The sequence below is a fragment of the Hippocampus comes genome, unplaced genomic scaffold, assembly GCF_001891065.2.
Source record: "Hippocampus comes isolate QL1 unplaced genomic scaffold, H_comes_QL1_v1.1 scaffold86, whole genome shotgun sequence".
NCBI lineage: Eukaryota > Metazoa > Chordata > Actinopteri > Syngnathiformes > Syngnathidae > Hippocampus > Hippocampus comes.
The window spans coordinates 1,003,240-1,019,721 of NW_017805882.1; the positions used below are offsets into that span (position 1 = coordinate 1,003,240).

Below are 16,482 nucleotides of genomic sequence, written 5' to 3' on the forward strand. Positions count from 1 at the left end.
TTAATACAGAATTTGGGTTAGTGCAATTTAGCCCCGGACTGCCTGTGTGATTCTTTAGCACCATCTAGTGTCACCTCTGAATCTCACACTAAAAGTTGCCGATTTCTGTGCAGTCACCCTCTTTTGTTATTGCTTTTCAAGCTCGTTTTGAAGTGTTTGCAAGGCAAAGGTGGAAAAAGCACTTAACACTCCATAATGAAGTACAGTATCAGTAAAGTAATACAAATACTTGAGACAAGAAATAATTTGTTTGCAGAAGTAATGATGTAATATTTCAACTCTCATGTAGGTTCATAAAGTAAACGGTAAAAAAAGAAAAATACTGTGCATAGAAATATGTACTAAAAATTCAAAAGCTCTAATACCGTTTTACTGTTATTTATATACAATATCCAATTTGTATAACTTAGTACAATGGAGGGGATCTATGAACACAAAACACAGAACTATTTTGTATTTTCTTTTTTTAACTTGAGCAGTGCTCATACTGACAAGAAAAAAAATGTTACAGATTTAAAACCAAGAGCTAGAAGCGTTGCCTTGAATTTTTTTGCAAACAAAAAAAAAATCTTTCTCAAGCTATGTTAACATTGTGAACTAAATTCGAAACCATATCATGGTAGCATTTAAAAATGTACATCTTTCCTGTGTTTTTGTCAGATTAGACATATATTTTCACGTTAGAAACTTGTGACACTCCCCACAAATCGTTTTTGGGAAATATCTAATGTGCTTCTGCAAATCTGTTGCTGTTGTTTTTTTCATGCTCCCTGGTTCATATTCCACCATTTCGTTTCCGTCCCATTTTGTTCTGCCCTTTAAGACCTCAATCAAGATTTCAACTGGTGTTGCAAGGGACATTGTGTACTTTGCTGCAGTAGCGGCGGGCCCTGAGATCGTGCACACTTGTCAAATAGTGTCCTGTAAAGTTTTGACATTGCAATAGCAAGTTTGCAATACTGTATTTAGATTACACTGTGTGACGTGGAAACCTGAAAGACAAGTGACATAAACAACAGCATCTTAATTTAAGTGAAAGTGGATAATAGCTTCAAATACTTTAATGTGGGGCTTCTTTAACAACTAATAAAAAATTGAGAAACCCACTGAAAATTAAATATTTCTTTATGTTTAATCACAAAGTTTAGTTGATTGTGGTCTAAATCATATTTTAATCTTGAATGGGACTACCTGTTACAAGGCAAAAATAACAACTATGACAAATTTATATTTTAAAACAGAAATTAAACAGAAATTTCACGACCTAATACAGCTGTGAGTGAGTCGTTCTAGACTGCTGCCCCACTGTTACGAAACAGAGGAAGCTGATAATTCGGGCAATAATGATCACCACAGCTAGGATCTCAGCTAATGACATGGCAGCGAGGGTGGATGAAATTCCAGAGTGACAATGCAGAATTGAAGAGGCTGCTGCAACACTTCAAATCAAAGCCAGAAGGTAAGCGGCGCTGCCATTTTAGCACATATGAGCGATAGAAAATATGATTTGCATCTTTATTTTTATTGTTACAGGAAATTACTGAGTGAGTCTATATCTCACTTCTGAATCTGGTCCCTGTGACAAAAATAAAGTTTTACTGCTATTCTTTTTAAATTAGTGTTTTTTTTAAACATTATTTTTTGCGTTAAACTTCGCGTAGTCAACTACCTATACCTCGATGTCCTGTTGTTTTAAATGTTGCTGCCGTAAGGAATTGTGGGTAACATCTTTCACAAAGGTTTGTCAATAGTTATCTTGACTAATTGGGGCTTACAGGTTGCATCCAGGCAGTTTCGGCAAGCATTTGTAAAATTTGAACCATCTTATCTTCCAACTACTTCCGGACAGGCTCAGAAAGGAAAAACGAGAATTCGAAAAGGCCCAATGTCCCCGAATGTGTGACGTAGAACTCACATTTGATTTCTGCATAATTACCGCTAGATGGTAGCATTGAATCAAGGTTCGATTATTATATTGCCCAACATTGCGGTAAGCAATTAAAATGTTCGTAACCTCTACGTTCAGATAGTTCATTGACATGTCTGCATTGAAATGACAATTAGGGGGATTTCAATTAAGTTGTCTTTTTGGGGATCCCTACCAATCTTGTAAAGACAAAATAGTGAGTGGAATGCATCCATTCATTCATGCACGAAAAAGAACAGAAGCAAAAATATGCCAGGATGGAAAGTGAGGAATAATATGTTCTAAAGAGCACATTAGTAGAGCCCAAATTAAGTGCGATTTTAAGATGTCGAAAACAAATTGGATTTCGTCATCCCTCATGACGTTACTCTGCTCCTTCGGTGTTCGTCCCACTACCGCGTGGTAAATAGCAAACCCGACCTGGTATCAGTGCTCTTGATGTCATTGAGTATTGGCCACGCTCCTAAAAGCCACACGCCAACACACATACCACAGTTTAATTATACTTGTTAAAATCAGTTCATTTCTTTAAGTCTCTAAGGTTTTTATATTAATGTTTCATACTATAGTATTATTTTTCTCATAGAACTAAATTATGTGGTTATTTCTGGGGGTTGTAACGGATTTCAATTTCTTTTATATTTGAAGAAATGATTGACAATGATGAGGTTTTTTTATTTATTTATTTTTTAAAATTTATTTTTATTTATTTATTTTTGACAATTATTAGGTGACCGATGTGACATATGTCCAATGAAGCGAAACTGAATCGGTGGGATCTTTTTGGTTTGTTCGGCGGCGAGAGGAGGGGCGAAGAGGAGGGGGGAGGAGGGAGAAGGAGAGGGAGGAGAGACAATCGAAGCAGGAAGGAAGGCAGGCGGAGAGAAGGAAAGAGAGGTAGGCTGTGAATGCTAACAAGCCCGTGGTAGTCGTCCACAGCTTCCCAAACATGTAATGGAGAGAAAGGACAAGCACCATTAAGCTAGCTACTATGCACGAGCGCCTCGGTCTCCTCCCCGTGCGCGTGCCGCTGCCTCGCAGCCATCCGCACGTTTAATCCAACGAGTGAAAAAAAACAACGAAGGTCTTTTCCCCCCGCTGAGTGAAATGTATCGCGACTGCACGGGAACCACACTGTGACAATGGAGATTGAAAATATCGTGGCCAACACGGTTCTCCTCAAGGCGAGAGAAGGTAAGCGCGACAGTCATATGTTTTTTTTTTCCGCTGAGCCTTGTAGTGGAGGACGAGCCCGGTTCCCTCCAGGTTCTCCTTCATGTGCTCCTTGTTGGCTTTTTGCTTTCAAATGCATACCTGCGAGTTGCGTGGTGTCCTCACAATTATTGCTTGACCAATGAAGCGAAACTGAATGGTGGGATCTTTTTGGTTTGTTCGGCGGCGAGAGGAGGGGCGAAGAGGAGGGGGGAGGAGGAAGAAGGAGAGGGAGGAGAGACAATCGAAGCAGGAAGGAAGGCAGGCGGAGAGAAGGAAAGAGAGGTAGGCTGTGAATGCTAACAAGCCCGTGGTAGTCGTCCACAGCTTCCCAAACATGTAATGGAGAGAAAGGACAAGCACCATTAAGCTAGCTACTATGCACGAGCGCCTCGGTCTCCTCCCCGTGCGCGTGCCGCTGCCTCGCAGCCATCCGCACGTTTAATCCAACGAGTGAAAAAAAACAACGAAGGTCTTTTCCCCCCGCTGAGTGAAATGTATCGCGACTGCACGGGAACCACACTGTGACAATGGAGATTGAAAATATCGTGGCCAACACGGTTCTCCTCAAGGCGAGAGAAGGTAAGCGCGACAGTCATATGTTTTTTTTTTCCGCTGAGCCTTGTAGTGGAGGACGAGCCCGGTTCCCTCCAGGTTCTCCTTCATGTGCTCCTTGTTGGCTTTTTGCTTTCAAATGCATACCTGCGAGTTGCGTGGTGTCCTCACAATTATTGCTTGAAATCAAACCAGCTGTTGTCACCCTTAACAAGACCAATATTAAGCGGGCAGGTTTAGGCCCTGTTGACAGGGGGGTGAACAAGGCAGGGAGTGTTTGCAGCATCGGTGCATTGCAGCGGCCCGAGCGCATTTTTCCACACATGCACCAACGGCTTTTAAAAATGTGTGTTTACATCTGATGGTGCACATATTTAATGATCTGTTACACGAGTGGTGACATCACCATCAGGGGGCTCGAAGCAAGCCCTCTGTATACCTGCCTGCTACTAGCTGATTGGTACTATTTGACTCAGAGGTGTGCCACTTAAATTGACTGCCTGAAGTGCAGGTTTGAAAGGATCTGGGGGCTTTAGAGGGCCCAGCTGTACAGCCCGAGCTTGCATAGTGCTCCGTGGGCTGGTGATCGGGGTCTCACCTGGAGGTGGAGGATCACAGGCGAGGGTGCATCTGTTTGCAGAAGATGGCAGAGCGCGAGAGGGGGCGCTGAGTGGGTGTGCAGCACAGGAGGAGGTGGTGAGGGAGTGTATTATTGTTGCACTAATGTGCTTCTCATCCAATCAGAGTGTCTTTGAAGGTAATGGATGAGCTGCTCACTTGTATTTGATAGCAAGTACTCGCATTGTGCAATTGAGGTTCCTCACTGCCCATTGCTATGTATACATTTATACTTTGGTCTTCATCTCAGACCTCAGATGGCCTCCAATTGGGGATGACAGTGAGAAGGATGCCTACTGCTAAATTTGATATACAGTATAGTAAATATAGCCAGGCTTGGGGAGGAACGGAAAATATGTACTGGCAATACGTATTCAGAATACCAAAAAAGTAACTGTATTTCATTACGGTTACAGAAAAAAACAATGTAATCAGATTACAGGTACAGCTATAAAAAAATTATTTTGCAAGATTACAATTTCCACACACACAGAGAGATGCCATTGGCCCAGTTGTTCATTTGAGCCCTGAGCGCAATAAGTGGATAAATTCTCACAATTGGTATCACACAGTCGTTGCGAGCAAACGGGAAATGGGGGAACTTTCTTTGATGTGTCCCCCAAATGCGGGCACTTTGAAAGCAGACGGCAAGGAAGATATCTGGCGACCTGCAGAGGTGGGCAATTTACAACATTTTTCCGGTTTGTCATTCGTCAGGAGCCAAGGCACCCGTCTGTCATCATCAGTCCGTTATTTTTTTTCAAGCTGAATCAAATTGTAAACCCTTGTCACTCTTCATTTTAATTATTGAATATTTTAAGATTTTTTTTTATAGCAGTTTATCCTTTTGTTGAAAATTAAGTGAACTGAAATGTTCTCATCCTCCAGAAGTGTAGTGTGTGAAATTGGTCTCAACTGCAGTCGCTGTGTTCCATCCCATGCCCCTGCAAAATTTTGTCCTGCTAATGTGTCATGAAGTGTGTGCTCTACCTCTCCGACCTTGCTGTGGAGAGAGAAATGACGAGTCAAACCCCTCGTGTGGAACCCACCAAGAAAGCTTTCTGCAACTGCAAACCAGTGGTAGCAGTGGAAAGTTTACTTGGCTCATCCAGTCAGTGTCATCAACCCCACCCGTAAGGTGTGAAGAGAAAAAAAATGTTTGATTCTCAAATTAAATATTTCAATTATTCTTTTTCATGTTTGTACGCAGGATTAAATGCCATTTTGACAAAACTTTCATGACTGCTGATTATGCTGGGGAAATGTGAGCATGTCAACATGGTCAGAATAAAGATGTGAAAGCATTCTTGCGACAGTCAGTCCAGCAGTTAAAAACATTTTCTCCAAAGTAACTGTTTTGCAGGAATGCAGAGGTTTTGTTTGCTCCAGCTCTGAGGACTTTACGCCATTTGCGCTTCACTGTCCAGTGAATATGGCTTTGCAAAATTTACAAATTCCTGTTAACTTTGTGTTTGGATAGCTGCAGCATTCCATATGGGAGGAAAACAATTTCAGCCACCGTCAGTCAGATTCGGCGACTATGCAACGTGTGGTTCAGTTTCCTCTGTTTCAATTTTCAAATTTTCAATTTCTTTTCTTTTACAACAACCTTATTAACGGTGTTAGAGTGTTTCTATTGTACTGTATTCTTCAAATTAGTAATGCACGATAATTACCGGACCGATATTGGATAAAGGATGACATTTTTATTGGTCTGATCATGCAAAATGTGCCGATACTTGGGCTCCTCTTGAAAGCTTCATTAAAATACACCCAAATCCAACCAGTTGAAAGCCACCTCGACTCTAAAAACACTATTAGTTATAAATATAGAAACTTGTGATAAAAAATGTTCACAAGTGCCATTCACTTGAATTAGAACCAACCGGGGTTAAGGCTTCCTTTGGCGTAAACCGGCCCGGCGGCCGCGGTATCGCCTCGGAGACGGCCTGCTTTAGGCGGCCTGCTTTAGGCGGCTGTCGGAGAGTGAAGACGACCAAGCCGTGCCGTTGACTTTTTTGACCTCTACTTTTTACCTTCATTGTTGGATACTACAATCATCTGGATTTAAATGATGTTGCATTACCGTACAAATTTAATGAGTTCCAAGGACTTTTCACTGCACTTTCAACATTGCGCTTGAGATGCAGTGGGACCTCTGCGGATTGTTTTCAGGTCTGGCAGGGGGCGAAAAGATGTAAAAATGCCGGGGCAGCTGAGCAGAGCTATGCCTAAGCAAATACCTGTGAGGATTAGTGCTGCAGAAAATGGATGGATGACACTGCACTATGTGCTGCTGTACTTGTTGGAATACAGATGGCCACGGGACACAACGAATCTGTATGTTAACAAACTACCGTTTAGTTCGTTGTCACATTTTCCAATAAAATGTCCGCCAACTACGATGTATAATACCGTATGACCATTTATAAATGTAAAAACATGAACATGTAATACAATATAAACATGTCAATTACAAATACATGTATACAGTATGAAGAAAAAAATATTTTATTAGACATGAAACAAACAACTGTAGAGTTCCTACTTCATTTCTGAAAACATTCAGAAAACAGCAAATGAAAAGTGCCTGTTTTCCAATTCAGAGTGTCCCGTGCCCCGAAGCCATTTATGATCATCTTTACAATCTGTTGGTCTTGAACTCTGCCATGATTTTGTTGCCATTATGGATGATTGTCGAAATCGTCAACTTTGCCGATTAGTTCACTACTTTGTGCAAAAAACCTGGTCGTTATAATGAAGTTTACATTCTAAAGATGTTTGTTGTAAGCAAAATCAACAAATGGAAAATGTATTACGTGAAATCGGGACTTTGAAATGTGAACGTTATAGGGGTGGAAAAGTAAACGGGGTACGCTGAAAGGAGGTTTGACTGTACCACAAAAGGGCCTGAGCATCAGCCAAGCATTCAACATCTGAACGTCACAATTTTACCTTTTCATAATTGTTTTATTATTATTTTTGTTATCTTGGTTTGTGGAGAGAAGTCACTGAAATTTGAATAATCTCTTTGTTGTTTTAATATAGATGCCTGAAATTGAAATAGTACCTTAACTCCGTTAAAAGCAAACGAGATCTTTTAGAAACTGTGTGATTGGAGTTCATCCTGCAGCTGCGACGGTTTACAGTAGTTTGCGGCACCTGACTGAGCACAGCACCCCTGCATCAGAACAGATGGTGGTGTGACGTCTCAAATGTTTGAGCTGTAGAAAAGAAAATCCTCCCTCCCGAGCACTTGTGAGAGTTGTTTGAGGGTCCTTTTGATTTCACAAAATACTACTACTACTACTACTACTGCTAATAATAATAGTAATAATAATACGGTATTTTAAGACTTTCTTATCTAGATATTATAGAGTAGTTGTTTACAAGGGTTTGGTTCAAGCTGTGGCTGTTTGGTACATTGCCATGTTGACTCTACAAGATATACGACTATGCGATGTTTTTTCCCCTTATTGAAAGTAAACATAAAATGATAAACACATTTTATTTACATCTATTTGTCAGATATCTATACTTTCTGTGGGCGTTGCCAGGTTATAATGACCATAAAATTCAAAGTCATAAACTGCAACTCCACGACTATTTTTGTTCCTGATTTTGGCAAGCAATACAATGACAGATAGGGTTCCAGCATTTTGGGCTGAGGGGTGCAGGATGGTCTCAAGCTCAACATTTACCAATTTCCAGGAATTTACCTTTGTTGTTTTAATGGTTCACAAAGTTGTGCAAAATTCCTTTTGAATGCCGGTGTTTATTTGTTACACTCAGCTGTGCGTTACAAAAACAGCAGCTGTAGAAACTGGTGGTGATGACGACATAGTCCCACCATGACTGCTCCTTCCAGTTGGACCTCTTAGTCAAAACAGACCAAAAGGGTAGGTGGTTGCAATGCATTATTTTGGATTATTTTGGCCTTTAGCTTCTTGTCTTTTTAAGAACATGAGCTCAGTTCCAAATATGTCCTAAAATAGGACCTAAAAGGCACACTGAAAACTGCAAAGTCTTTTATTGCTGATTAGGAAATTTTACAAATATGCCATTTGTTCCATTTCCAGTCCCACAACACACACACACACACACACGCACACACACACACACACACACACACACACACACACACACACACACACACACACACACACAAAGGCAGAATCCTGGTTGGTTATTGCACCTCTTGATATGGGTGCTGAATATTGGGATATCAGTATTATTGTGAGATTTAACATGTGGCGGCCCGGTGGTCCACTGGTTAGCGCGCCGACTTCACAGTGCACAGGTACCGGGTTCAATTCCAGCTTTGGCCTCCCTGTATGGAGTTTGCATGTTTTCCCCGTGCCTGCGTGGGTTTTCTCCGGGTACTCCGGTTTCCTCCCACATTCCAAAAACATGCATGGCAGGCTGATTGAACACTCCAAATTGTCCCTCGGTGTGAGTGTGAGCACGAATGGTTAGTCGTTTCTGTGTGCCCTGCTATTGGCTGGCAACCAGTTCAGGGTGTACCCCGCCTACTGCCCGAAGACGGCTGGGATAGGTTCCAGCACCCCCCGCGACCCTTGTCAGGATAAGCGGATCGGAAAATGGATGGATATTTAACATGTACCGAAAATATCTATTTTTTCAAACAGCGATATAAACATGGATGGATGTATTGTATTATATTGTATTCATCTTCTACTTCTTCTGCACCCTACGGTCCTCAATAAAGTGTATGCCACGTAGAAGTACACGTAGTGTTGGAGAGCGGAGGTTACAACTGTGAGAAAATTGCAGAACTGGGAAAGTGCAGGTTACATCATCGGTTTGCCCCACTGTGTTGGATCTGTCTCATCAAACATGGCAATACCGATTGATGTTTTGGCAATGTTACTGCTTAAAATTATATTGAAACTGAAGTAAGGTAGTAGTAAAGTGAAAATTCGGGCTCAGTCTCTCAGTCAATGGCAGCAATGGCTCCAGGCTTGGATTTGTGACGTGCTATTAGTGGTCGCCCGCATGATCTTGGACATAGGTGACTTCAAATCTTTGACTGAAATTGCACATGTGCAAATGATAAAATATACAATCATTCAATACATAGACTTGAAAAAAAAACTTTTTTCGGCACGGGCATAGTAATTCCACCGAACGTCACTCTTTTCCAGTTATTTTGGTCAAATCTGCAATGATTTGTGGAAGAAGGGCGCACAGGGGCAGGGCGCACTTTGGAGAGTTGGGACACCCTACATGCTCGCACCCTCAACTGGAATGCACCATTGAGGGGAATGGGGATTTTGGTTTCCAAGGTCTAATTTTAAAATGTACAACTTGCGCTTCAGCATAAGTTGCAGGAGAAAAAAGTGTGATCTGTCGTCCAAAAATTACGGTACCTTTTACTGCATGTGTGGCGAACATCTCCCTGCCCACCACCACTGTTGGCCCCTCGAACAACTTGTAAGGGGTTTCCTGTGACGTTAGCCAGCGTTGCTTTTATTAGTTTTGTGGTCAAAACCAGACTAACATTCGTTGTCATCACTCTGGGGTGTTTCCGCTAGTTGAGGGTCGTAAAGGCCATTGCTTTGTGAGTGTATCTTCACATGGGAGTCATTTTCCAGTCAATACACGCACAAATGAACCTGAGTATGCATTGAGTTTGTTGCATATAGGCAGCTTTGGAGAAATAGGTTGACTGCCGAGATCTGCATTTTTCAGCCAAAACGACTAAAGGTGGGACATGGTGGTGGATGTGGTTAGCATGTTTGCTTTGCAGCACAAATGTGATGGATTGAAAATTAGGGCCTATCTGTGTTGCTTTTGTTCTGGCTGTACTACCAAGCCACATGAACGCATCAGTCCAAATGACGCATGCTCACACCCAACAACAGTGGAGGAGAATGAGGGTATCCTGTGTTTACCTTTTTGCATATGTATACAGTACACAATAAGGAGTACCGATAGCTTTTAATTTGAGAGGAGAGTGAGGTTAGCAGGTTTACTAACCGCTGCAAGAGAGTGGAGGCTGTCGAGAATAATGCTGCAGTGTCTAGAGCTGAAGCACAGCAACGGGGTAAGTTAACATTCATTTGTGGTTATTTCTGTCATGCCTAGCTGTGCATCCATAAACGTTACAGTGACGCAGCTGAGGTTTACATCATCCATATAATCGTGGATCAGCACTGGAAATAGTGGGTAGTATCTGGTAGTAGCTGCCATGTAGTGGAAAGGAGGCGAAAGCAGCCCAAAGCCAGCCTTACTGCCACTGAACTATTTGCGTTGTGTCATGTCCATGTGTGCATTTTTAAAACTAGTTTAATAAGTATGTAGTAGGCTGCAACTCGTTTGGCTTCAATTCCGCATTGAATCGGTGTGACGATGTAAAACCGCCAATGTTGTCAGGTTATATCAAATGAGCTTTCACAATTTTTTTTTTCATGCAGGCAATAAATGAGGCTAGCATTGCTAACAATCTGTTAGATATCTCTGGTTGCATTGTGGAAAGATTTGCAACCAAATTTTTTTTTTTATTGCAGGGAGTTTGGCATCCTCCACCAACTGTAACATGTTGGAGATTGCAATGTTCTGTCTAGTTCAGTCACGTCACTTGGTGTACGGCTGTCTTAATTGGCTGTTGCTATTTACATGCATATGTTAAATGAGTATGTAATGACCCATCATAGTGACTGCAGTCTGCACACACCATGTTGACACTGGAGCAGGGCGCAGCTTTCTTGGAAACAGTTGCAGGATGAAGTGCCTTGCTCAGGGGAATAAAACATGCTCGTTCACTCCCACACACCATATTGCAGTATGTTTGCTTGCTGGGAGAATTCAGTCCTTCTGTCACAGGGCACATTCTTAACCAGTCCAACACGCCTGTCCCAACTTGCTATACGTTGTTGGTATAATTTATGGATGTGATTACTTTCATTTGTTCCAAATTGTCAGTGTTCTCGCCAACTCTAATTACTGAAATTTTATTCATGTCACTCATGAAGAAAATGTCAGGTCATGTCATCAAAGATAATCCTTGAGGTGTCAATGTGCTTTTTGTTCCATTTTGAAGGGCTCCGTGCTATAGAAGCAGTGCGCCCATGAATTCAGCCAGTTGGCTCCCACACAACTGTACACAACATAGAGATGATTAACCGCATGGTTTGGTCTTAGTCCAGCCCCAGCTCTTTCAAGTTGAGTAGTTTCGCAGCGTGCTCTCGTCCTAACTTCCCCCGTCTCCCCGTGTAGACACAAACAATGGTTAGTTTCCAAACTTAATGGAATACATGATCATGAACAGAGAGACAAAGCTCAGCAAAATAAAGGGATTGCAAAACACTGCAGAAGTTGCAGTGAGCAAGTGTGCGTGTGTAGCCGTGAGCACGGCCTTTATGTGTCTCTTTAAATGAGAAACTGCATGTACTAATCTCGTGTGAGACCTACTCCCAAACATCTCTGGCCTGTCTGCTTTTGCCTCTGGTGACTCTTGCAATTAAAGGAGACATATTGTGACAGTTTACTGGTTCAGTTCACCTGACTTTTGTCCGTTTTAATGGGGTTATCCTGTCTCATGCCAATTAGCCCTATGCTACTTTCGGTGAATCAGAAATAAGGGGATACATGAACAGACGTACTGTGCTTAATGTTATAGTGACATGACACAATATTCGCGGTTTCATCCACTCACGGGTCATAACAAGAAGTGTTAACATGCCGCCTCTGGCAGAAGTAAACAATGTGTCTCGACATGCAAGGTTGTGATTATCCATTTATCCATACTGTAACCCAGTGGTTTTCAACCTTTATTCTTTTACTCCCATGAAAGATTTGCTTCAGCCAAGTACCCTGTAACCAAAGCATTTTTGGTTGTGGGGGATAAAAAAAAAAAAAAAAGACTGGAAACAGAGTGCTTTGCAATCTTTGTCTGATTTATTAAACTTTCGAACTCCATTTGTACCGTAGTCTCTTTTGAACTATTTGCAAACAGAAAGTAGAAAGTAGTAGTGACGGCTATTTTCCATTGCTTAAAATACATTCACACACAAACAACAGCACACATCCGAGTACGTTTTTTTTTCCATAAATCACCTCATTATATAGGCAATGTTGGAAATAGGCCTAAAGTTATTGAATATTTTAGTATTTGGATATCTTACTGAATATTCTATTGAATAATCGGGTATTCAGAGAAAAAAAAAGATATTTTTACTTGGGTAAACATACTGAAGTGAAAAAAAACACATTTCCACTAAATACACGGCCAACTGATTTTCATTTTAAGATAATCACAATTTTCTACCTGAATTTAAACGGTGCATAGTCGGACACTATTTTCTTCTCTTGAAACATTTGTGAGAATTTAGATAAGGCCCTCGCCATAGATTTTGGTCTATGTGACGAAGTGATGTTGGAACCAAAGTAGTGATTTTGCGGGCTCAAAACAACACACTTGAGTAATCCTGGTTTATAAAGAAAGTGATCAGTAGGAACGGCAACTGTCTTGGGCTGTCAGACTAAAAGTGTGCAGAATCGCTAAGTTCTAAGTTTAGCGCCGTTAGCGTTGCTCGTGGCTGGCACCAGGCAGCACACAATACAGTGCCAATGTAATGAAGTAGTGTTTTTTTTCGTCCCCTCAATCAGTGATTGAACATTATCTCAAGACAACATTGTGTTTTTGTCGTCCATAGCAGTAGTTTGTGATGGCAAGAAATACCCGCCCCCCCCCAAAAAAAAAAACAACACAGCCCGGAAGACGAGTCTTGTCAGCAGTTAATCCGCAGCATGCTGCCGGGAACAACTTCAAAATAAAAGCGTGCCAAGACAATGATGTCAGAAAAATGTCTCAAATGTGTTTTTTAACCGAGGTACCCAAATTACTCGAGGATTTGTTTCAACCCTATTTGGGAACAGTGAAATCTGGTGAGATTGAAATATTGACTTTTGGTCACGGTATGCAGGCTGAAGCAGGCTATGTTTTCTGAGAATCATCTGGATGAGAGATAAAAAAAAAAAAAAATGCTGCACTGATGCACACTTCCACCTTAGATATAGAATGATTGTTGCCATTAGTGAAATGTCATTGCTCATACTTTAGTTTGGTTGTTGACTTTGGTTACCTGTTAGTCAGCTGGCAAATAGAGGTAGTGGGAAGCTAATAGACATCCTGAAGTGACTGAACGGAAGTGCTCTGACGCCACCGTGAAAAGGTTCCATTGTCTTTATTTTATGGCCTTTGTTTACAGCATATTTAAAACAAGAATGGTGACAGCAGTGCAACCTCCCTCTGTTAATGGCAAGTAAATGCCAGCAAATTCTTGTTGAGGAACATGAGCATTATAGGTCTCCCGAGCATCTTAAAATGGTTGTAGGGATTGATGAGTTGATTGAGAATTGTTTCTATGCAATCAAGGGATGGGAGAGTGTTCCTTAATAATTTGAACGCCATTGTCACATTCAGCAGAGTAATGCCACTGTGTTTATTTCTTATTCCCCCTTGTAATGCTGTTCACATTTCTGCGTTCGGCAGACACTTTCAGTCAGGGCCATATGAAGTGGAGGAAAAGCCTGGCCACAAAGAATTACTGAGGGTAAAGGGCAAAAAGGTGTCTGTATGGGGGAGGGAAGCCCAAAGCTGCGAGGAGACAAAAAGAAAGGGAAAAGCGAGAGACGTGAGGATTAGCAGGAGCGGTGCTGCCTGATACTCACGTTTCTGTCTTCCTCTCGCTCGCTGGCTTCCACTGTGAATATACACGTGGATTACTTTAAGCAAACACCGGGCCTGTACTTTGAATAGGCAACAGAGATACTCACAGCTAATGTTTTCCTTATCAGGGGCTACTCTAGCCAATCACACGCTGCATGTGAGAGCCATTGGAAAAGCAACAAGCCATTCATTTATCACGGCCAGGCTCCATTGTGCCTGCGTGCGTGAGCTTGCTCACATTACAATGGCCCTAAACTATGTGTGACCCGGTCTCATTTCCTACCATTTAAATTTTGTTTTTTGGTGAGCGCTGAAGCCGTCCTCTCTGGAGCTCCAGCATTGCAGGGTGTGGGACATGGGCTGTTATCTAATATTTACTTAGGGATTTTGCGATCATATTTTTCTGTACCTGAGTCCAAGACGCTTGATTTGAATATCTGCTAGTAGTCTCTATCCGGTACCGCAGCAGTGTATTAAGAAACAAAAAAACTGAGCACATCCATTCTCTAATTTCTATTTTTGATTTTTTGAATTATCCCAACATAATACCTGTGTGCGTGCGCGTGTGCGCGGGCGCGTGTGCGTGTGTGAGAGAGAGATAGAGAGAGAGACACGCACACACACACGGGTCTAGTGCAGCAGCATTTAAACCAAGTCAACAAAATCTTTTGGAAAATGATTGCTGCAGCACCAAATAACAAAGTACATTAAAATCTCCTGCGTCAGATACAATAAAATCTTTCAAATTAAGTATCAGAAATTCTACTTGGGGGTGGCCCGGTGGGCCAGTGGCTAGCATGTCTGTCTCACAGTGCAGAGGTACCGGCCTCCCTGTGTGGAGTTTGCATGTTTTCCCCGGGCCTGCTTGGGTTTTCTCCGGGTACTCCGGTTTCCTCCCACATTCCAAAAACATGCATGGCAGGCTGATTGAACACTCCAAATTGTCCCTCGGTGTGAGTGTGAGTGCGGATGGTTTTTCGTCTCTGTGTGCCCTGCGATTGGTTGGCAACTGGTTCAGGGTGTCCCCCGCCTATTGCCTGAAGACAGCTGGGATAGGCTCCAGCACCCCCCGCGACCCTTGTGAGGATAAAGCGGATCGGAAAATGAATGAATGAATGAAGGAAATTCTACTTGGTGCAGTAAAAAAAAACATCTTAAATGGTCAATAAACCAATTTCATACAGTACAACATTGTAAAAGTTAAACAAGAGCGCTTAACTCCACTTCTCAGTGGTAGCTAAATAAAAATAAAATGCAATAAAATGGCATTTCAGAGGAGAAACATGAGCAAAAATTTGAGTTCCATGCAAAACCCATTTACAGACATGACAAGTCACTGTGGGACTGTCATCACTTCCCAAATTAAAGTACTTTCAAATTAAAACTAAATTGTGCTACGTTTACTTCGGCGGTTTCCGTCTGTGGCAATTATCATTGATGTTGTTTCAAGAGTCGTTTTGGATAATTAGTGTGCTTCGAAGCAACGCCAACAGGCAACAGCTTTGTGTCGCGTGCCAATTGATGAGCACACCTGCTCATAGATGGACGTGTTTGACAAAGCTTGCATTGACAAGTGGTGTGGTTTTTTTTCTTGTTTTTATGCCAGCAATGTTGTGTTAATACTGTAACCAATCATCTGTGTAAGTGGCTACAAAGAAAATTGGTGGATTATTTGCATTGTTTGCGTATAGACATTTGTACTTAGTACCCAACTCTGACCTCTGATGCAGGTTTTGCTGCGGAAATTTTGACAGAAGATTCGGCCTTCCGCCGGAGTGGCGAATACCAGAAACATTTACCAGACCACCGCCCATTTCGACTCGTCATTGGCAATGTGGTGAATGGCGTGCGTGAACCCTACTTGAAGGTTTTACTAAAAAATAAAGAAAAAACACACAAAATATCAGATGGATTTTTTTTTAACCTTTGATGTGATTGCACAATGATGACTCCTTAGTTTTCCCTTCACTCTTTCTTTTTTTAATTGATGCCTGTTCAGGAACATTACTCCACGCATTAAGTAAATAAACTGTATTGAACTGTAAAAGTCCCAAGTGTGCAGCTCAACCGCCCCCAAACATATTTGTTTGAAGATGTAAATACTGACGGCATGCTGGCATGCTCAGTCTGGATTCTCTGGACTTGAGGCTGAGCATCAGCGTGTGACATGTGTTCGTCAGATGGGTGAGTGACTCCTACCACATGGCAGTGCAAAATAAAAGTGAGCTGTGAAGAAAGTGGCGCTGTACTATGCAGTGACTTTGAGGACTTTGCCAGTAATGCTGCTCAAAAACTCTTTCAGATTTCGCTTTGGTATGACATTGGTTTTCTGATGAACATTTTACGATTAAATTTAAGGCTTCGTGTAGGCACGGAGGCTATACGATTGTCTCCATTGGTTTATTTATATTATTTGTGTGTAATTTCCAAGCTGTAGTTTTGATTTCAGGATAGCTTTATTTTTATATATATATAT

At 41.7% G+C, this 16,482-nt stretch overlaps 1 protein-coding gene across 4 annotated transcripts in view; it reads left to right on the forward strand.

Moving 5' to 3' along the window:
• Nucleotides 1-1,252: 1,252 nt before the first annotated feature.
• grk4 (G protein-coupled receptor kinase 4) overlaps nt 1,253-16,482 on the forward strand; it is a 50,261-nt gene continuing 35,031 nt past the window's right edge. For 2 of the 4 annotated variants that reach the window (XM_019889273.1, XM_019889274.1), the window contains exon 1: nt 1,253-1,459. In XM_019889273.1, coding sequence (XP_019744832.1) covers nt 1,372-1,459 — 88 coding nt within the window. In that variant the 5' untranslated portion in view covers nt 1,253-1,371. Of the gene's footprint in view, nt 1,460-2,770; nt 3,122-3,366; nt 3,722-16,482 lie in introns of those variants that run through there. The other 2 variants (XM_019889276.1, XM_019889275.1) reach the window with 2 other exon arrangements.